Here is a 23,659-nt window from a genome sequence, read left to right on the forward strand (position 1 = left end):
CTTAGCCAACAAAGTCCTCCCTTACCATTAGCCTTTAGCCCTAATGTAAGATGAAATCTCTATCTCTAGAGTATTGACGTGAGAGTGAAACTTACTCACTTATGTGTTTGCAAGTGATCTCTGTTTAGGCAGCAGGGTAAAGATTACAGTTCATTAATTCACTGGTCTTCTTGATCTTCTGCGCTATCCGTCATGGCGTCGCTCTGAACTGGGGCATGGTTGGCTTGGTGATACCCAGCTCCATGGCGTCGGTTTCAGTTGGACCACTTTGGATGTTGCTTGTTCTGGTCTTCATTCAAAGGACGCTTAGGAAATCCACAATCCCCAAATCTGATAGTGTTGCGTGTTGGTCAAATATCCTATTACTGTAGTTCGAGGAGGTGCAAGTCTATCATGTCACGTGGTGTTGATTGCTACTCCCATAGCGTCTGCTATGTTAGTTTGGTAACTAACATAGCGGATGCTACCGCTACGTTAGTTACCAAACAGTCTTAATCATCAGTTCTACAGGTCTGTGCGTCCACACACGACCAGCTGTCCTCAAGAAACATAGCTTCACAGGTCTGTGCGTCCACACACGACCAGCTGTCCTCAAGAAACATAACTTCACAGGTCTGTGCGTCCACACACGACCAGCTGTCCTCAAGAAACATAGCTTCACAGGTCTGTGCGTCCACACACGACCAACTGTCCTCAACAAACATAGCTTCACAGGTCTGTGCGTCCACACACGACCAGCTGTCCTCAAGAAACATAGCTTCACAGGTCTGTGTGTCCACACACACGACCAACTGTCCTCAAGAAACATAGCTTCACAGGTCTGTGCGTCCACACATGACCAGCTGTCCTCAAGAAACATAGCTTCACAGGTCTGTGTGTCAACACACGACCAGCTGTCCTCAAGAAACATAGCTTCACAGGTCTGTGCGTCCACACACGACCAGCTGTCCTCAAGAAACATAGCTTCACAGGTCTGTGCGTCCACACACGACCAACTGTCCTCAAGAAACATAGCTTCACAGGTCTGTGCGTCCACACACGACCAGCTGTCCTCAAGAAACATAGCTTCACAGGTCTGTGCGTCCACACACGACCAACTGTCCTCAAGAAACATAGCTTCACAGGTCTGTGCGTCCACACATGACCAGCTGTCCTCAAGAAACATAGCTTCACAGGTCTGTGTGTCAACACACGACCAGCTGTCCTCAAGAAACATAGCTTCACAGGTCTGTGCGTCCACACACGACCAGCTGTCCTCAAGAAACATAGCTTCACAGGTCTGTGCGTCCACACACGACCAACTGTCCTCAAGAAACATAGCTTCACAGGTCTGTGCGTCCACACATGACCAGCTGTCCTCAAGAAACATAGCTTCACAGGTCTGTGTGTCAACACACGACCAGCTGTCCTCAAGAAACATAGCTTCACAGGTCTGTGCGTCCACACACGACCAGCTGTCCTCAAGAAACATAGCTTCACAGGTCTGTGCGTCCACACACGACCAACTGTCCTCAAGAAACATAGCTTCACAGGTCTGTGCGTCCACACACGACCAACTGTCCTCAAGAAACATAGCTTCACAGGTCTGTGCGTCCACACATGACCAGCTGTCCTCAAGAAACAGTAGCTTCACAGGTCTGTGTGTCAACACACGACCAGCTGTCCTCAAGAAACATAGCTTCACAGGTCTGTGCGTCCACAGACGACCAGCTGTCCTCAAGAAACATAGCTTCACAGGTCTGTGCGTCCACACACGACCAAATGTCCTCAAGAAACATAGCTTCACAGGTCTGTGCGTCCACACATGACCAGCTGTCCTCAAGAAACATAGCTTCACAGGTCTGTGTGTCAAGACACGACCAGCTGTCCTCAAGAAACATAGCTTCACAGGTCTGTGCGTCCACACACGACCAGCTGTCCTCAAGAAACATAGCTTCACAGGTCTGTGCGTCCACACACGACCAGCTGTCCTCAAGAAGCATAGCTTCACAGGTCTGTGCGTCCACACACGACCAGCTGTCCTCAAGAAACATAGCTTCACAGGTCTGTGTGTCAACACACGACCAGCTGTCCTCAAGAAACATAGCTTCACAGGTCTGTGTGTCCACACACGACCAGCTGTCCTCAAGAAACATAGCTTCACAGGTCTGTGTGTCAACACACGACCAGCTGTCCTCAAGAAACATAGCTTCACAGGTCTGTGTGTCCACACACGACCAGCTGTCCTCAAGAAACATAGCTTCACAGGTCTGTGTGTCCACACACGACCAACTGTCCTCAAGAAACATAGCTTCACAGGTCTGTGCGTCCACACACGACCAACTGTCCTCAAGAAACATAGCTTCACAGGTCTGTGCGTCCACACACGACCAACTGTCCTCAAGAAACATAGCTTCACAGGTCTGTGCGTCAACACACGACCAGCTGTCCTCAAGAAACATAGCTTCACAGGTCTGTGTGTCCACACACGACCAGCTGTCCTCAAGAAACATAGCTTCACAGGTCTGTGTGTCCACACACGACCAACTGTCCTCAAGAAACATAGCTTCACAGGTCTGTGTGTCCACACACGACCAGCTGTCCTCAAGAAACATAGCTTCACAGGTCTGTGTGTCAACACACGACCAGCTGTCCTCAAGAAACATAGCTTCACAGGTCTGTGTGTCCACACACGACCAGCTGTCCTCAAGAAACATAGCTTCACAGGTCTGTGTGTCAACACACGACCAGCTGTCCTCAAGAAACATAGCTTCACAGGTCTGTGTGTCCACACACGACCAGCTGTCCTCAAGAAACATAGCTTCACAGGTCTGTGTGTCCACACACGACCAACTGTCCTCAAGAAACATAGCTTCACAGGTCTGTGCGTCCACACACGACCAACTGTCCTCAAGAAACATAGCTTCACAGGTCTGTGCGTCCACACACGACCAACTGTCCTCAAGAAACATAGCTTCACAGGTCTGTGCGTCAACACACGACCAGCTGTCCTCAAGAAACATAGCTTCACAGGTCTGTGTGTCCACACACGACCAGCTGTCCTCAAGAAACATAGCTTCACAGGTCTGTGTGTCCACACACGACCAACTGTCCTCAAGAAACATAGCTTCACAGGTCTGTGTGTCCACACACGACCAACTGTCCTCAAGAAACAGTAGCTTCACTTCAGCTACCAGACTGTTTTGATCCATGCAGTTCATCTGTCGGCGTCCTCAATCAGTATCATCAACATCAGCTGCTCTTCCTTTGTATCTTAGGATGATGTCATTTCATGGACAAGAGAAACGTTTGACCCAAATATGTCAGTACAGCACTTTCCCTGCAGCCCCCCCTAATGGTACACCTCCAGTACTACAATAATATAAGTAAAATTCTAATGATAAAAATAAGATGGATTTCTAAAAATTAAGAAAGTTATCTGACCAGTGTCATGATTGTAATTTTCTGCAGGACGTAGCATATAAACCATTCTGGTCATTATAATGTCCCAACAGTCTCACAAAGAATTATGACATAGTAACGTGGGTCCACAGCCCAGACGTTCTACTTTCACCAAAACACATTTAAAATTGTTCAAAAATAAAGTTTGTTTGACCACTAGAGGGCGGGGCCGAGCCGGGGATGAGGCGAGGATGATGCTCCCACAACTCTCTACTGGGGCAACTGGGTGGTCACAGCCGGCTCAGTAACCAGGAAGTAGCTGTGGACTGAGGCAGAAACTGATGTTCACATTCAACTATTTTAGAGCCATTGTTGTGAAACTAGAAGGCTTTGTGCTGTGGGTCAACATTTCTATTCCATAATTATTTGTGAGATCATGTTGAATCTCCATGCTGCACTCTTTAGATCAGTGCAGGCTTTCAGTCTCTGCAAGATGGATGTAATTTTGTCTGCAAATTTTAGTATGAAGGTTTAATATGTATATTATTCTGTTCCAGCTGCTTGAGGAGAACATCGTCACCTTTGTGAAGATGGAGCTGAGAAGGTTGGGTCCAGATGAGGCAGAATGCTCAGAGAGTCAGAGTGAGGAGGAGGAGGTGCTGCATGGTGTGGAGGAAGAGCAGAGGAGGAGCACAGAGGCTTTTCTGCTCTTCCTGAGGAGAATGAAGCAGGAGGAGCTGCAGAGGAGTAAGAGTATTTAACAGCTTTAATGTCATGGAGAGAGAGGGGAGGTGGTGGACAATGGCTGATTTATGTCTATTAGAGTTTTGCTTAGTTTTCAACACAATGATGCCACCTATAATTGAAAGAATTGGCAAAACAATATAGGAACAAATCATTTGGGGCGGCTGTGGCTCAGGCGGTAGAGCGGGTCGTCCACTAATCGGAAGGTTGGTGGTTCGATCCCCGGCTCCTCCAGTCCGCATGTCGAAGTGTCCTTGGGCAAGACACTGAACCCCAAATTGCTCCCGATGGCTGTGCCAGCAACCTGTGAGGTAACTGGCCACCCTCGGTGTGTGAATGGGTGAATGTAGGCACATTGTAAAGCGCTTTGGATAAAAGCGCTATATAAATGCAGTCCATTTACCATTTGGGGCACCTCATCTAATTCATTTGAATCAGGTGTGCAAGCTGTAGCTGGAAGATGCCGTCAAGCCACAGTTGAACATTATATTTGAGTTTTGCTCATTTTGATCTCATTTGACTTCTTAACACATTGAGTGCCAGCCGTTTTTTCAATCCTGTAGGTAAGTTGTGCCAGGGGGGTTTTTGACGATTCTGGCTCATTTTACAAGAGCCGAGGATTCTTTTCTGTTAAGACTTCGTGAACACCAATCATCTAAAAAGAACTAATAGAATGTGTGCTTTCTCTGTCTAAAAGAGTTAGTTTGTAGAGTTAGTAGTTATGTAGATATTAGCCGTTGAATACAGCATGGTTTTGGCCTCTGAGAAGGAAAGCTGAGAAAAATGCAGTTTTGTGAAATTCAATCAAACAGCCAGAACAGTCACTTTAACCATTTATTTTTGGCATCAGTGAGACATCAGACATCTGAACAATAGTTGTTTTCAATAATGGAGGAATAATACAAATAATAAAATAAATAAATGTCAAAATAAATACAAAACAAGAGCAGACCACAGGTCACTCAGCTTTTTTTTTTTTTTATAGTTTTTTTTTTTTATATAGGTTTTTTCGGTTAGTGATCAAACCGGTTTGGGCTCGTACACCGAATCCAGAACTGCTCCAAAATGTAATGGGTACTTCCTTGGCCCATGTTACACCCATCCACAAAGTTACATGAAAATCGGCAGGTACTTTTTATGTATTCCTGCTAGCTAGCAAACAATCAAACAAAGAGCAAAAACAATCCCTGGCAGGTTTTTTTTTTTTACGACCCATGCCTACTCAGCGCCAGCGCCGCTGAGCAAGGTTCTTGTCTGAGTGGTACTCCTCATAGCAGCTACCCCTGTGTAATGAGACCCCACATTTGACACACATGTAGCGTGTCTCTCTTCTAAGATTTTTCTTTGCACACATGCTACACCTCCTCGTTGGGGCATCTTTTTTGGGTGTGGCTGGTATGAGGACCATTACATGGCCCGCTAGATTGACCTCCAGCCTGCATTGAGGGTCCAGGTATGGTCGCCGGGGCATGGTTGCAGGTTGGTCACTGCCCCCCGCCCCCACCTCCTCCCCGCCACCCCCCACCTCCTCCCCGCCAGCCCCCACCTCCTCCCCGCCACCCCCCACCTCCTCCCCGCCAGCCCCCACCTCCTCCCCGCCACCCCCCACCACAGTTCTGGTCCATGCACCGACAACACTCAGGATGAAATCCAGCAATGTTTCACACTTTCTCTGGCGTTTAGCTGGGTGTTTAGCTTTGTACAGAACAAAGGCGTTATAAAAAGAGATCTGAAACATGTACATGACAAATTTGAAGGGCCACCTGGATGTCTTCCTGGCAAACGGATAGTACGCAATGTTCTGATCCAATCTGTCGACCCCATTCATGTACTTGTTGTAGTCTACCACACACTTGGGTTTTGTGTGTGCGACCCTCTCTCTGCTGCCTTTCTGCCTGACCTGCACCGTCTCCATCGTGTCGTCGTGCAGCGTGGAAACCATTTTCACGATTCTTTTATCTCGCCAGGCCAGAACCATGGTGCCACCATTGTGGCGCATGACCGTTTCCCCCAGCTTCACGGTGTGGTTGGTGACCATGGTAGCAGGTGGCTCGCCCCTGTTCTTCCTCAGAGTGCCACAGACATGTGTCTGACACTCCAGCAGCTGTGCACACATTCCAACAGAGTTGTAGTAGTTGTCCATGTACAAATGGTACCCCTGCCCTGCCAAGTCCCCGAGGAGGAACTCCACCGTCTCGCCTAGGGTGGACCGCTCACCACAGTACGGCTTCATGTTGTAGCAGTAACCTGTCTGGGAGTCACAGAGGATGTAGGACTTTATCCCATACTTTATGGGTTTCTGTGGGTTGTACACTTTGAAGGCCAACCGCCCACGCCACAGGAGCATCCCCTCATCAATACTGATGTTTTGACTCGGTGTGAACATGTCTCTGAACTTTTCTAACAGGTCGTTCAAAACTGGCCGGACCTTGAACAACTTGTCTGCACCATCAACATCAAAATTGTTACTGAAATGGAGGAATCTTGTTAGCAGTTGAAAGCGGTTGCGAGACATGGTTTTGTTGAAGTGGGGGGTAGCAGTCAGTTCATTTGTGGACCAGTACATGGCCAGTTTAGGCTTCTGGACGATCCCAGTGAGGAAGTATAGTCCCAAGAAGCTCTTGAGTTCTGCCACTGTAGTGTCCTTCCACCTTCCAAGCCTTGAATGTGGCAGAGCCTCACTGACCTGACTGATGCACTGGTGTGCATACAAGTTAGTTTGGACTACAATAGCCTGGAGCAGCTCATCGTCCAGGAAGAGCTGGAAGAAGTCAACTGGTTCAGCAGCACCACCACTATGAGGACCCGGTTCTGCTGTGAAGGGGATGTGGGTTGGCTCCCAGTCAACGTCACTCCAGCCTGGACCTGCAGGCCGTTTCCCACTTCCAGCTCCACTGCCACAATCTGCAAATTATAGAAATACATAATTACCATAAAATAGTGTTTTTTATATGTGTGGTACTGAATGCTGGCTGGAACCTGTGATGTGAAAATAAACCTGATTCTGAAGTGTGCTCTTACCCATTTTCCTGGCACCAGAGGCTGTAGCACCAGTACCGCTACAGCTGGCTGCCTCAGGCTCATCTTCAGACTGTTCAGAGTCTGAAATAAAGTAAAATGAATTGACTGACTGCTGGCTTTTGTATAGTCTAGGGATGTAGGTACTACCGGTACTACCCCCGAACCGCGGTACTATTGCTGTAGAACAGGTTCTATACTAAGATTTAAAAAGACCCGGTACTTTTCCGACCGCTGCTATGACTGATAATGGTCAATATGAGCCTGTCTCTTTAAGAAATGCGCTGGAGTGAGTGACGTCATATCCACATGTCAAGCGGTGAGGAAAAGAGTTTGAGGAAAAAAAGCAGCTGAGCACTGAGCAGACCCGCGCACATTAACTCATTGAATGCCATGGACGGACATGTTCGTCATTTCAAATACTAACGTAGAGTGCCAAGGACGGACATGTTCGTCAATTGCGTTTTTTGACGGTGGGGCGTCGATCAAAGCCTTCTGCCTCTCCTGTACAAATATTATAGCTATTGGAGGTCTATAACCTATTTTACAGAACCCTTAGGTGGCGACAGTGCTCTCCAGGTTAACAGAAAGGCAGAGAAAAACAGAGAATAAGTCATTGAGGAAACTGAAATCGCATCGCATCCGTATGCATCGATATGCATGAAGCGTTTTAACGTTAGATGTGCCTGCAACAGGCAGCAGCCAATCTGCTCCCACAATTGAGGTCCTCCACTGCTGCGACAGCCCATTCGCATGATCATCGTTATTATTCTCAACTGGAAGCATACAGTAGTAGCCGGTGACAAACACACGCGGAAAAAGCTGGATGTCGCCGCGCACCCTTCACAGTGCAGTCAGAGCAAACTCAGCAGAGAGCCACCTCCCATACAGGGAGGAGTGTGCAGTTGAGGCGAGGCGAGGCGGGGCGGGGGGGGGGGGGGGGGGGGGGGAGAGCAGCACACAGCCACACAACACCCAGACAGACCCAGGCAGCAGGACAGGGTTGGCAAACGCAAGCCAGAATATCCGATGCCCACCAGCAGCAAGAAGCTGCAACCAGCAACGCACGCAGGGGCCAGCTAAAATAACCATATATATATGGTTGCAGCTAAAACTATTATTCTGCCAAACAAAATTCCCTGGCCTAAACTGTTTTATTGAAGGAAATTATTTTTGAGGTGTGACTACATTAGAAAAGATTAGCTTCAGAGTCAGTGATGTGCTTGAAATGTTTAATTTCACAAAAGGCCAATTATCTCAGCTTCTAGGAAAAAAATACTGTTTTTCGATGAATCAAGCTATCTTCTCCGGCTCATAACTAAAGAACGGAAAATGGGATCAATAAACTTTTTTTTGCAGATGATAGAATAGAGTCTCATCGTTCTTTGTGTGTGTTCAGTGTTTACAGAGTAATATCACACAATATTCTGTGGGCCTCGAGAAATCACTGAAAACGCTCTGAAACTCTGGCACTGGGAGCGTCCGTTCTCCAAAAGTGGCTGGCACTCAATGAGTTAAAAGCAAACTAGCAAAGTAGGCTATGGCTAAACACAAAGCCTCTCCCAGCCCAGTTAGTAGCAGCAGCTGTGCCCTTTCACAGTTTACATCTAACGTTATGTAGGCTACTTTCACGCATACTTCAGTCAGGGTTATCGACAGTCCATATTATTGCCTCTGCACGTTTCCCGACGCTACAGTGAGAAAATGCGCTCGTTAACTAACGTTAACTAACGTTACAGCGGACTCCGCTGTACTAACGTTACAGCGGACTCTGCTGTACTAACAGCGGACTCCGCAGTAACGTTAGTTAACGAGCGCTCACTGTAGCGTCGGGAAACGTGCAGAGGCAATAATATGGACTGTCGATAACCCTGACTGAAGTATGCGTGAAAGTAGCCTACATAACGTTAGATGTAAACTGTGAGTAATACTGCCTGAATGCCCCACCCATGACAAGAAGTGCTAAACTGGAAGTTGAGATTACTGAGTATAAACAATTTAGAGACATCAGCCCTGCAGAGGATCCCCTGGCATGGTGGAAGCAACACCAGACAGACCTGCCCATCTTAGCTCAGTTTGCTAGACAATATCTCTGTATTCCAGCATCAAGCTGTGCATCTGAACGTGTTTTCAGTACTTCTGGGAATATCTGCAGTCCAACAAGATCTAGACTGACCGAGGAACATGTTGACACCCTCGTTTTCTTGGCTAGGAACCTGAAGAAGACATTGGGATGGGAGGGACTGAGTGAGTAAACTGAGAGTCAGCCAAACAGTGAGTCTGTCTACCACCCATAGGAGAACTAGGGTTTAGACTGAGTAGGCTGGGGGACAGAATGGGAATATGAAGCCATGCTGCTTGTTGAAGAAAAAAAGATTTGAGTTTCTGCTGCTATAGTGTTTTATTATATTATTATTTATTTTATTTATTTTACTTATTCCCATTTCCCACTGTTCAAAAGATTTGTGTTATGTTACTGAGTGTGTACTTATTTGACAAGTAAAAGTTAGACAGAATTTAAATGCCACCAATTATTTATTTATTGTTGTTATTGGTGTTTCTCTGAGTTTTTGCTGCTATAGGCTAGTGTTTTATGGTCATTTTATTTTCACTGGCATTACTTTATTTTACTTACCGGTATTCTCACTGCTCAAGAGGTTTGTTTTGTTCAGCATTTAAATGCCACACCAATTTATTGGTGTAATTGTTCCCAAACTCTTAAAATAAAGCCAAATCTTGACATTGGACAGTTTCACTTTTTTTTTTACAAAAAGTATCGAAAAGTATCGAAAGTATCGAAATACAAATTGGTACCGGCACCGAAACAGAAATTTAGTACCGCTACAACCCTAGTATAGTCATAGTAATTACATTTCCACAAGTTACACAAGTCATCTCAAACATCGTCTTACCACTGCTCTCTGGAGCTTCGCTCCTCGACGGGGCCCACTCCTCCTCAGAATCCTCCGCGTCTGGAGAAGACTGGAGGTCACTCGACTCGGACTCAGTCGTGAGCCCTGCAGCCGCAGCCGCGACATGCAGAGGCTCACCCCGTTCATCATCCGAGACCTCGGAATCGGTCTCCGGCACAAGCTCGTTTCGGACGGAAAAGAAATCAAGCAGTGATCTCTGATCGGCCGATCGCTTGCGTGCAGCCGCCGAAGACCGCTTGCGTTTGGCCGGCATGGCACAAACACGCCACCCGCTCCCAACTAAACTGAAATAAAACAACTACTGCTACGACTAGATCAAACTGAACTGAAATAAGGCTAATCTACCGGCTACCAACTCGATCAAACTGAACTAGAATAAACTGAACTAGAATAAAGGCTAAATACTAAAATGAACTGACGCTAACGCTAAATGTGCTAAGCTAACTACAATGAACACTAACTGTAACTACCCGCTAACTAAGTATCTAAACTAAGTCTACTATAAAGACTATACTAAACACTACTACTGTACTAACAACTAACAAACTAAATCAACTACGCTAACCAACTCGCTCTAAATCTGACTCTAAATTGCTAAATTGCTGAAATTCTCTATATATAAATCGCTATGTAATTCTGTCTCTGTCTTTCTCGCTCAAACTTACCTACTACCCACGCTGATCAAAGAGCCCGCCTTCCTTATATAGAAATCTTTGTTAGAGTACTTCCGGGGCAGCGGGAGAGGTCGGATCCACATTCACATATTGCCCAAGGGCGCCAGCTAGTGGAAACCACTGAAAAAGATGTAAGACGAGATAGCTCGTCTATGGCACTCAACCGTTGGATTATGTAAGACGAGATATCTCGGCTATGGCACTCAACGTGTTAAGACCTGTTTACATTTTTTCTGAATGTATTTGAGTCATCATCGGTTTGGAACATGCCAAATCCATTCCAACAAGAACACAAGATAAAGAAACTGAGTTTAGCCCTCCTTCATGTTGGAACTTTACAGTTTATAGTGGCTATAGTTTAAAATGATAGAAGCCATGACCATGTCCAAACTCTGCTGAAAATCTATACATTTGCCAAACAAGATTTAAAAGTAAATAAGCAGAATCCCTCTGGATAATCTGGTAAAATTATTAATTTGTTAATATGAGTGTAATATGCTGAACATAGTGGTGCACACTGGGAAACGAAACAGCACCACACCAGTTGTCTTTCACACTGAGCTGCACACAATCAGGACTTGTTTGTCCACTCACCACTGATGAGCTGAAGAGATGTCAGAGTGGAGATACACATTTACCAGGAAATGTTCACATTTCTCATGTTCACCAAAACATCTGCTCACTGATGTTCTTTGTTCTTTCAGAAACTCAACATCCACAACAAGAACACAAATCCAGTCTGAAGGATAGGTTTCAGTGTTTGTTTGAGGGCATTGCTAAAGCAGGAAACCCAACACTTCTGAATGAGATGTACACAGAGCATTACCTCACAGAGGGAGGGAGTGGAGAGGTCAATGATGAACATGAGGTCAGACAGATTGAAGCAGCATCCAGGAAACCAGTGAGTACACCTCCAGTACTACAATAATATAAGCAAAATCCTAATAAGTACTAAGAATAAGAAAGAAAGAAAGATAGAAAGATAGATGGATTTCTAAAAATTAAGAAAGTTATCTAACGTAAGTTACGGAGGTAACTATGGTTCTGTGAATTCCTGGATGACTGCCAGTGGCAGTTTAACTGTGAATAATGATCTCGCGCTCCGCGACAGACGAGTGTTTTTATACCAACGTAGTCACGTACGTGACGTGGGGCACCTGCGTGTCTATAAAGGTGCGCCGTGACCCACCATAGGTCATCTCAGAATCTTCTCGCACCGAAGGTTCCGAGTGACCGGCATGACTGGCAGTCATCCAGGAATTCACAGAACCATAGTTACCTCCGTAAGTTACATTCTGTTTCATTCCTTCCTGACTGCCAGTGGCAGTTTAACTGTGGATGACTTATACCTGCGGCGTCACGAGGAACCGACTCACCTACTGGTCCATCTCCGCCAATGGCAGGACTGCCGCCGCCAGCGTGGACCCTGAGGCCACGTTGATGCGGTAGAATCTGGAGAATGTGCAGGGTGCTGTCCATGAAGCCGCCGCACAGATCTCCGCCAGGGACACTCCCCTCATCGCCGCCCAGGACGTGGCCACACTCCTGGTCGAATGACACACAATGTTAGAGGGCGCAGGCTTCCCTGCAACGTCATAGCCTTGCTTAATTGCGTCCACAATCCAGTGGGACAGCCTCTGTTTGGACAGAGCCTGTCCCCTGTTCTTCCCGCCGTAGCAGACAAAAAGCTGCTCTGAGCGTCTGATGGTCTGCGTCGCCTCGATATAAAGCCGTACCGCCCGGACGGGACATAGCGAAGTGTCGCTCTCCCCTGGCTGAGAGCCAGCCGGGGAAGGATGGTACGCCTCCAGCTCTATGGCCTGGTTAATGTGTGTCGGGGACAATACCTTGGGCAGGAACGCCACATTCGGCCATAGAGTCACCCCCGAGCCATCCGCCTTCCACCGAAGGCATGTCGGTATAATGGAAAAAGCGTGGAGCTCCCCCACCCGCTTGGCCGTCGTAACTACCAGCAGAAAAGCAGTTTTTATTGACATAGCCCTTAAGGCCATCCCCGCCATGGGCTCAAAGGGTGGCCCGCTCAGGGCCCGCAGGACCAGCGGCAGGTCCCACACTGCCGCCCGGTGTTCTCTGGGGGGCCGCAGCCTCCTGGCACCCCGCAGGAACTGCGTCACCCAATAGTGCCGCCCCACTGGCACGTCCTCCACATAGGCGTGACTGAGGGAGATGGCTGCCACGTGCACCTTCAAGGTCGAGGCAGCCCGGCCTGCATCAAACAGCTCCTGCAAATACCGCAGGATCTCCTGTACAGGGCAGGAGACCGGGTCCAATGCCCCGTCCCTGCACCACGAGGAGAATGCAGCCCAACAGTTGCCATATACCGCCCTGGTGGAAGGGGCCCTCGCATTACGCAACGTCTCGCATACCGAGGGTCCGAGGCCCGTCAGGAGCGCCCGGTCCCCTTCAACGGCCACACCCAGAGCTGCAGGTGGGCCGGACACGGATGCCAAACCTCCCCGTCCAGCTGGGACAGGAGGTCCACCCTCGCTGGGAGCTGCCATGGTTCCCCGTCCAACAGCCCGAGGAGTGCCGGGAACCACAGCCTGGCTGGCCACTTGGGGGCCACCAGGAGAACCCTGTGACCCGACGACCTCACCCTGTGAAGCGTGAGCCCTATCAGGGGGATCGGAGGGAACGCATACAGCAGACCGCTCGGCCAAGCGTTGGCGAGAGCGTCTATCCCCAGTGGGGCGCTGGTCTCCGCTAGGGAGAACCACCGCGGACAGTGAGTTGTGGACTCTGAGGCGAACAGATCCACCCGGGCCTCTCCGTACCGATCCCAAACCCGCTGTACCACCTGAGGGTGCAACCTCCATTCGCCCGGAGGCAGCTTCTGGCGTGACAGGTAGTCCGCCACCGAGTTCGCACTGCCTGGGAGGTGCATCGCTCTCAGGGAGGCCAATCGCGGATGGGCCCATATCCACAGGCTCTGGGCTTCCCTCAAGGAGGCCAGAGACCTGGTCCCCCCGTACCGGTTGACGTGGAATACCGCCGAGGTGTTGTCCGTGCGCACCAACACATGCTTGCCCCTGAAAGAAGGCAAGAAGTGCTTCAGCGCCAAGCCAATCATCCGCAGTTCGAGGACATTGATGTGCTGCCCCCTCCACCGAGGGCACCACACCCCCTGGACCGACCTCCTCTGCCATACCGCCCCCCAACCCTGGGGCGAGGCATCCGTCGTCACGACCTCCCGCCGCGCTGGGACCGAGCCAAGAGGCACCCCGTGCAGCAGGAACGTGCTGTCCCGCCAGCGGCGGAGATGGGCAAGAGGTTCGTGTGTGACCCTGACTTTGACCCACCTGTGCAGTCGAGGATCCATATGGAGGCTTCTGAACCATATCTGTAGAGGGCGCAGATGCAGCAGCCCCAGGGGCGTGATTGCTGCGGCCGCTGTCAGCATCCCCAGCAGCCTGAGCCACGTCCGGACCGTCACGCTTGCGCCTAGGACGAAAAACTGGAGCAGGCCCTGAATCCTCTCCACGCGTTCCCCTGTTGGACGCGCCCGCATTGCCACTGAATCTAGGGCTAACCCGATGAAGGTGGTCTGTTGGGACGGGCGCAGCGAGCTTTTCTCCCAATTTACGGACATGCCCAGTGCCTCGATATGGGCAAGGACTCTGGATGTTGCGCGCTCCGCCTCCTGGCGGGAGGGGGCGCAGATCAGCCAGTCGTCGAGATACGGTAGGACCTTCAACCCTGCTAGGCAGAGTGCCGTCAAGGCCGCCCTCATGCATCTTGTAAAGATGCAAGGGGCCAGGGACAGGCCGAATGGCAGGACGGCGAACTGGTATGCCCGGCCTTGAAAGGCAAAGCGGAGGAACTTCCGATGCCCTGGGAGGATGGGGACATGGAAGTACGCATCCTTGAGGTCTATGGAGGTGAACCACTCTCCGGGAGTAATGGCCTGGAGGACACTTGGCCTTGTCCCTCAGCGCGGCGTCCGGCGAGAGGACCAGCGACGCTATACAATGGTCCACCGGGGGCATGCGGGCCAGGCCGTGTACCGCTGCATCCCGCATGGAGGCCAGGGTCCTGCCATCCTTCCCATGGCGCCCCCGCGTCTCCGTGTCTGCCCAGCAGCTCTTTAGTGCCTCCAGAAAGGCGGGAGAGGGCGGGACCTCAAAGGGCGGCTCCGACGGAGCCCGCCTAAAGAGTGGGTTGCTCGGCTGAACCGCCGGCGCCTCGTCCAGGCCGACCCTAGCCAGGGCTGCCCGCAGTATTGCCTGGAGCGGCTGGACACTGACCCCCCGCTCGGTGCCCGCCGAACTCCTGAGGGAAGTCTCTGAGCCGTCCCTGGCCTCCGTGCTTCCCCGTCTGCCCGCCAAGACTGACTGCTCCGGGGAATGATACTCCCCGGGGTCATCATATTCGTCCTCGCGGTCCTGGAACATGGTGTTTGACGCCGCCATTGACAGCGCGTCTTCCCTGGCCGCGCCTTCCCAAGACCCTGGGTGCGCAGGCGGCACCATCAGAGCCTTGAGTTGCTCCAACTCAGCTCGCAAGGCCGCCATGTCCTGGCGAGAGGAGGTCTCCTTCCTCGCCTTCTTCCGCGGCTTCACCTGCGTCCTGCTCTTTCGCTTCTTAGCGGCAGCAGCGGACCTAGTGCAGACCCCCGATGGTGGGAGGGTCTCCTCCGCCAAGGCCGGTAGGACCCTCTCCACGCCGCGGTCCTCCCGGTGCCGCTTACGGGGAGACCGCCTCGGGCTGCTGACCACGGGTGGGCGGTGCCCAAACAACCATCCTTCCACCTCGCGCAACCGCTCCTCCCTTACGCGGAGGGGCAGGATGCCACAATTAATGCAGGGGTCAGACAGGGCCTCCCGGAGGTGACCCACCCCGAGGCAGCTGGGGCACATCTCATGGCCATCCTCCACGTGCAGCTCAACGCCACAGGAGGAACAGGCCAGCATCGTCAACGAGCACAGGGGGTCAAGCCAGTAACTTGGAGCGGGACCTGGGACACAGTCCAGGACACGTCCGCACTGTTGTGATGAGGGCCGGGCTGGGAGATCGGAGCGGGACCTGGGACACAGTCCAGGACACGTCCGCGCCCCACAAGCTAACTTTACAATTATAATATAATACAGTATGATATAATACAATATTATATATAATACTCTACAATTATACAATCTAATTGTACAAAAGGCTATAGCTTAGAATATCGTAATATAATATAGTATAGTATAATATAGTATAGTATAATACAATATTATCTACTTAATAATATATACACAATTATGCAATATAATTGCTACCACAATAGGCAATATACAAGGCCGACCAGGCAACCTAGACGGGGGTAGCGTCCCACGCACACCCACGGCTAGGGCCGGCCGCCTAGGCCGGAGATAGCCCTGCTAAAGGAGCTACCTCCCGGCGAGGGGAGAGGTGGTAGGCAGCCACCCACAGCCTTAGAGGGCAACCCCGTTGCACTCTGACTCAAGTCCCAGGCTGCGCGGAATGGCTGACTAACACACCTTCAGGCCGTGTACCTACCTCTCCTTTGTCTGTCTCTGATCAAAAGTGGAGAATCCGAATGACGGAGCTCCGGAGCCGCACACGCCAGGTTGCGAGAAGATCAAAGATGACGTATGGTGGGTCACGGCGCACCTTTATAGACACGCAGGTGCCCCACGTCACGTACGTGACTACGTTGGTATAAAAACACTCGTCTGTCGCAGAGCGCGAGATCATTATTCACAGTTAAACTGCCACTGGCAGTCAGGAAGGAATGAAACAGAACTACTGTTATGATTGTAATTTTCTGCAGGGCGTAGCATATAAACCATTCAGGGGCCGGCTGCACCAACTGGTCTTACACTGGTCTTAAGCTAAGTTGGTCGTAACTTTACGACCTAACAGCTACGCCGGTTGCACCAAGACGACTTAAGCCTTATTTTCACTAAGACCAGGCGTAACTCCTACGCCTCGTCAGGAGGAGGCGTAGAGCCTGCCTGTAACAGAGATCTCCGCGGAGACCTTTTTGACCGTCATCGTCGTAACACCGCCAGTTCACCGTCTTTGACAGCACGACGTTAGATTATAACTAACTAGTTAACCTAACCCGCCTTCCAAAATGTTGCCGTTAGTTTTTTAGAAGTTAATACATAGAATTGGGAACGTTACATTCAATTTCATTCAGACTGACTCTGTCTGCTCAATAGCCGCCATTTTTCCCCCGGAGCGAGGGAGGATGGGAGGAGGGAGGGTGTTTTACAGTAGTGGCTCAGAGAGCGTAGTGGCACAGTGCTCCAAGCAGGTCGCGAGGCACATTTTTTGCAACATCATCCAATCAGGGTGCATTCCCTGGCAATTCACATGGACGCGCATTGCTACGACCAGCATAGTTAAGACCAGACATAAGCCGTGTTGGTGCAACAGGCGTAAGTCCATGGTCTTAACTAAGACCGACGTAGGAGTTACGACCAGGCATAGTTAAGACCAGTTGGTGCAACCGGCCCCTGGTCATTATAATGTCCCAACTCAGTCTCACAAAGAATTGTGACATAGTAACGTGGGTCCACAGCCGAGACATTCTACTTTCACCAAAACACATTTACAATTGTTCAAAAATAAAGTTTGTTTGGCCACTAGAGGTCGGGGCCGAGGCGAGGATGATGCTCCCACAACTCTCTACTGGGGCAACTCGGTGGTCACAGCCGGCTTAGTAACCAGGAAGTAGCTGTGGACTGAGGCAGAAACTGATGTTCACATTCAACTATTTTAGAGCCATTGTTGTGAAACTAGAAGGCTTTGTGCTGTGGGTCAACATTTCTATTCCATAATTATTTATGAGATCATGTTGAATCTCCATGCTGCACACTTTAGATCAGTGCAGGCTTTCAGTCTCTGAATATGGATGTAATTTTGTGTGCAGATTTTAGTATGAAGGTTTAATATGTATATTATTCTGTTCCAGCTGCTTGAGGAGAACATCGTCACCTTTGTGAAGATGGAGCTGAGAAGGTTCCGGAGGGTTCTGAGTCCAGATGAGGCAGAATGCTCAGAGAGCCAGAGGGTGGAGGAGGAGGTGGATGGTGTGCAGGAAGAGCAGAGGAGGAGCACAGAGGCTTTTCTAAACATCACACTGCTCTTCCTGAGGAGAATGAAGCAGGAGCAGCTGGCTGAGGAGCTGCAGAGGAGTAAGAGTCTTTAACAGCTTTAACATCATGGAGAGAGAGGGGAGGTGGTGGACAATGGGTGATTTATGTCTGTTAGAGTTTTGTTTAGTTTTCAAGACAATGATGCCACCTATAAGTGAAAGAATTGACAAAACAATATAGGAACAAATCATTTGGGGCACCTCATCTAATTCATTTGAATCAGGTGCACAAGCTGTAGCTGGAAGATGCCGTCAAGCCACAGTTCTCAACCGCAACAAAGAAAGAACATATAACCAAACAAGAAACAAATTATTAGAGAGAGAAGAACATTATATTTGACTTTTGCTCATTTTGATCTCATTTGACTTTTGCTCATTTTGATCTCATTTGACTTGTTAAGACGTGTTAAAGGTCCCAATTCGTGCAGCTGTAACCTCTTAAAAACGTGTGTCTCTGGTCCATAAAACATGATTCTGGATTAATTTGTCGAAAAATATAGCAACCCCGTTTGTTGTGACGGAGTTGTCCCTTCCTCATCTCGTTGCGTCCCAAGAATGGTCTGTTTCTATTAGGGATGCACCGATCGATCGGCACGTGACCGGAAATGGCCGATTTTCACGTGATCGGCCTCGATCGGTGATCTGTTCCGGTCACTGTAAATAGCCGATTCTGTGAGCCGATTTTCACATGACGTGCGCGCACCCGAAAGCACCGAGACAGGCACCCAGCCACCACACCACACGCCAGCATACCTTCCTCGTTGTGGATTTTTTTCACCGTCAGTGAAGTAGACAAAGTTCGCAGTTTGTCACACATGCAAGTCGAAAATAAGCCGTGGAGACAGAGATGCGGCCGAGTCCCGCTCGGCTGGAGTCCAGTCAGAGCGGCTCGCTTCACCTCACTGGCCCCTCTCTCTGCTCTCTCTTCCCGGGAAGCGGTGCTCCAGCAACCCGCCACCGCGCACAGCCGGCTTGGCGAGGTGAACGCGAGCATTGTGTCCAGTATGATAACCATTCCCCGACCTGCTTTTCCATTCCACATCAGCGCTGCTGCCTCAGCCTGTCAAGTCATGTTGTAACGTGACGTGGATACAGGAGAGACTATTTGTTTCGTATTGCAAATAGAACGACATGAGAACGACGGACATAATAATAAAAATGCATCGGACTCACAAGTGTGCAACGTTTTCTGTGCGTGACGATATTTTTTCGGATGGCAGATAAAAATACGCATACCAAACTTCGGACTGTGTGTAAACTCCGCCTGATATTCAGACTGAAGATCGTTACTGTAACTCATAAACTCATTTCCCCTCTACTCAAGAGGACTGGTCTGGAGCCAGTCTATAAACTCCTTGTCCATGGATCATTTTGATGTTCTGTTGCACCTGTTTTTTTTTGGAAAAGTAAATGCATGATAGCTGTGGGATATAGGCTATTGGATTTAATTTAATTTTTGTATTCATTGTATTTGCACAAAAAAGCTCTGTCCAGTAGCCTAACCTGGAACACTTTTATTTTGAGATGTGTTTGAGTGAGAAGGTCCTACTTCATGCAAATGATAAGAATTGTTTATTTGTTTATTTGGATCCCCATTAGATGTAAGAATTGTTCTATGAATCTTAATTTTTAAACAAAGTTACAAAAACGTTTGTGTAAGCTGTCAATTGTTGTTTTTAGAAAAAAAAATCGGAATCGGCAAAAATCGGTATCGGCAAGTCAGACTATTCAAAAATCGGAAATCGGAATCGGCCAAGAAAATGGCAATCGGTGCATCCCTAGTTTCTATAATATATTCAGAACTAACAGTTCCCATTGGCCGCTGAGGGAGAGCCCGCCCCAGGCTCCCAGCGGCCAATCAGATTAGCGTCTGTGGACCAGCACGCTAGGTTGTGTCCACAACTAACGCTATCGCTAACTTAATGTTGCTACGCTAAAGAGGACATCTCAAAATGCCTAGACTTACCGAATGCACCTCCGCAGTTGCTGGATCACGTACAGTTGGCGTCGCTCCAGCTAGAAGTGTTAATTTTGTGGCTATAGACAAAATGGTGCAGGTAGCTTGTGTGAGAGAGACCCGCGCAGTATGCTTGAGGACCATCGTGACGTCCCGATACCCCGTCTGGGAAACAGAGCGTTTGGGGGTGTGGCTTGAAGGAGACTGCAGGGGGAAGCTGGATAGGGACAAATCCAACTGTGGCAGTTCTGAGGTTGTGACCACTCATTACAGGGAGGGATGACAGCAGTATATATGCATTTACAAGTAAAAACAGCTTTTGCACGGAATGGGACCTTTAAATTTTTTCTGAATGTATTTGAGTCATCGGTTTGGAACATGTCAAATCCATTCCAACAAGAACACAAGATAAAGAAACTGAGTTTAGTCCTCCTTCATGTTGGAACTTTACGGTTTATAGTGGCTATAGTTTAAAATGATAGAAGCCATGAGCATGTCCAAACTCTGCTGAAAATCTAAACATTTGCCAATCAAGATCTATTAATTACACAATTTAAATGTAAATGAGCAGAATCCCTCTGGATAATCTGGTAAAATTATTAATTTGTTAATGTGAGTATATAATATGCTGAACACAGTGGTGCACACTGGGAAACAAAACAGCACCACACCAGTTGTCTTTCACACTGAGCTGCACACAACCAGGACCTGTTTGTCCACTCACCAGTGATGAGCTGAAGAGATGTCATGGAGTGGAGATACACATTTACCAGGAAATGTTCACATTTCTCATGTTTACCAAAACATCTGCCCACTGATGTTCTTTATTATTTGTTCTTTCAGAAACTCAACATCAACATCCACAACAAAAACACAAATCCAGTCTGAAGGAGAAGTTTCAGTGTTTGTTTGAGGGCATTGCTAAAGCAGGAAACCCAACACTTCTGAATCAGATGTACACAGAGCATTACCTCACAGAGGGAGGGAGTGGAGAGGTCAATGATGAACATGAGGTCAGACAGATTGAAGCAGCGTCCAGGAAACCAGTGAGACCAGAAACAACCATCAGATGTGAAGACATCTTTAAACCCTTACCTGGAAGAGACGAACCAACCAGAACATTGATGACAAAGGGAGTCGCTGGGATTGGGAAAACAGTCTTAACACAGAAGTTCACTCTGGACTGGGCTGAGGACAAAACCAACCACGATATACAATTCATATTCTTGTTCACTTTCCGAGAGCTGAATCTGCTGAAAGATAAAGAGTTCAGCTTGGTGGAACTTCTTCATCTCTTCTTTCCTGACACCAAAGAAGCAGAAATCTGCAGCTTTGACAAGTTCCAGGTTGTGTTCATCTTTGACGGTCTGGATGAGTGTCGATTTCCTCTGGACTTCAAGAACAACGAGATCCTGACTGATGTCACAGAGTCGACCTCAGTGGATGTGCTGCTGACAAACCTCATCAAGGGGAATCTGCTTCCCCTCACTCGCCTCTGGGTAACCACACGACCTGCAGCAGCCAATCAGATCCCTGGAAAGTTTGTTGACATGGTGACAGAGGTGAGAGGCTTCACTGACCCACAGAAGGAAGAGTACTTCAAGAAGAGATTCACAGATGAGCAGCAGGCCAAAAGAATAATCAAACACATCAAGACGTCACGGACCCTTCACATCATGTGCCACATCCCAATCTTCTGCTGGATCACTGCTACAGTTCTGGAGGATCTGTTGAAAACCAGTGAGGGAAAAGACCTGCCCAAGACCCTGACTGAGATGTACATCCACTTCCTGCTGGTTCAGTGCAAACAGCAGAACATCAAGTATCATGGGAGAGCTGAGACAGATCCACACTGGACTACAGAGACCAGGGAGATGATTCTCTCTCTGGGAAAACTGGCTTTTGAGCAGCTGGAGAAGGGCAACCTGATTTTCTATGAAGCCGACCTGAAAGAGTGCGCCATTGATATCACAGCAGCCTCAGTGTACTCAGGAGTCTTCACACAGATCTTTAAAGAGGAGTGTGTGTTGTACCAGCAGGAGAAGGTCTTCTGTTTTGTCCATCTGAGCATTCAGGAGTTTCTCGCTGCTGTCTACATGGTCCACTGTCACACAAACAAGGATGAGGGGGTACTGGAGACATTCCTGAAAGAAGAAGAAGAAGGAGAAGAAGAAGATGGTGAACAATCCCTGGATGTCTTCCTGAGGAGAGCCATGGTCAAATCCCTGAAGAGTAAAAATGGCCACCTGGACCTCTTTGTCCGCTTCCTTCATGGCCTCTCACTGGAGTCCAGCCAGAAACTCTTACGAGGCCTGCTGGGTCAGACAGAGAGCAGGCCTGAAAGCATCCAGAGAGCCATCAGTAACCTGAAGAAGATGAACACTGCTGATGATGAATATGCACATTTCTTAACCTCTCCTGAAAGAAGCATCAACATCTTCCACTGTTTGATTGAGATGAATGACCAGTCAGTACACCAGGAGATCCAAAAGTTCCTGAAGTCAGAGAACAGATCAGAGAGTAAACTATCTGAGATCCACTGCTCAGCTCTGGCCTACATGCTGCAGATGTCAGAGGAGGTTCTGGATGTGTTCGACCTGGAGGCCTACAACACATCATCATTGGGGCGACAGAGACTGATCCCAGCTGTGAGGAACTGCAGGAAGGCTCGGTTAGTACTCCGTTAGTAACAGTCTAGAACAGTCTAGACCAGCGGTTTTAAAAGTGTGAGGCGCGCGTCCCCTGACGTGACACAGAAAAAATGTAAGAAAATGCACAGCCTCCACCGGACATGTCCGCGCAGTCACAAAAGTAGCGTAGGCGGTTGTCTGCAGAGAGCCTGCGCGCACACCCACACAAACCAGGAAGAAGGAAAACAAAAACCTTTTAAATGCGTGTTTCACTAATCCGATTGCGGCAGTTCTTTGTATGTACATCAAACACATATATGGTCACATTTTTGTATCTGTTAAGGAGCTATTTCAGACAAATTTTACTAGATTTATGGGGCTGGAGAACTGTCTGTCCACGCTGGCCAGCCTGGCTGCAGACACAGTCCATAGAGGATGAACATGCAGAGAACTCAACATTTACTCGATACACTGCACGGGGCGGGTATCGTATAGTTATAATAAAGATGTTAAAGATGATTAAAAAAACAATTAAAAGTCCTTCAGAGTGGATAAATATGTATAAAATGTTTAAAAGAGGATATTTGAAAATAGCAGGATAAAGAGGTTTTAAAATATATAAGAATATAGGATAGTGGAGCATAGAACAATAATAGTAGGTAATAATGGCAATAATAAATGTGTGTGTGTGTGTGTGTGTGTGTGTGTGTGTGTGTGGGGAGGAGGGGGTGTTTGTCTATATGTTCTCTGAGGGGAAGCGCAGTCTCCCACACTTTGAAAACCCCTGGTGTAGACTAGAGTGACCTTCATACCTGACACCATCAGAGTTACAATATTTCATACCAATGATTAAGATTCAAGATTCAAAAACTTTATTGTCTGTCATAACGCAACAGAAATTTTTCCTTTGACCAGGCTCAGGTGCATGTTACAAAACACATTAAAGGTCCCAATTCGTGCAGCTGTAACCTCTTAAAAACGTGTGTCTCTGGTCCATAAAACATGATTCTGGATTAATTTGTCGAAAATATAGCAACCCCGTTTGTTGTGACGGAGTTCTCACTTCCTCATCTCGTCGCTTCCCAAGAATGGTCTGTTTCTATAATATATTCAGAACTAACAGTTCCCATTGGCCGCTGAGGGAGAGCCCGCCCCAGGCTCCCAGTGGCCAATCAGATTAGCGTCTGTGGACCAGC

At 48.6% G+C, this 23,659-nt stretch overlaps 1 protein-coding gene across 1 annotated transcript in view; it reads left to right on the top strand.

Annotated features, from left to right (window-relative positions):
- LOC310771603 (uncharacterized protein) overlaps nt 1-22,520 on the top strand; it is a gene marked incomplete at its 3' end in the record, with an annotated part of 39,187 nt that extends 16,667 nt beyond the window's left edge. Inside the window, exons 9-12 of the mRNA XM_083664181.1 lie at nt 3,939-4,128; nt 11,455-11,651; nt 17,694-17,916; nt 20,677-22,520. Of these exons, the coding sequence (XP_083520307.1) occupies nt 3,939-4,128; nt 11,455-11,651; nt 17,694-17,916; nt 20,677-22,520 (2,454 nt within the window). The remainder of the gene's footprint in view (nt 1-3,938; nt 4,129-11,454; nt 11,652-17,693; nt 17,917-20,676) is intronic.
- Between the last annotated feature and the right edge of the window lie 1,139 nt (nt 22,521-23,659).

This window comes from Poromitra crassiceps, assembly GCF_964638095.1.
Source record: "Poromitra crassiceps genome assembly, contig: HAP1_SCAFFOLD_865, whole genome shotgun sequence".
In the NCBI taxonomy this organism is placed as follows: Eukaryota; Metazoa; Chordata; class Actinopteri; order Beryciformes; family Melamphaidae; genus Poromitra; species Poromitra crassiceps.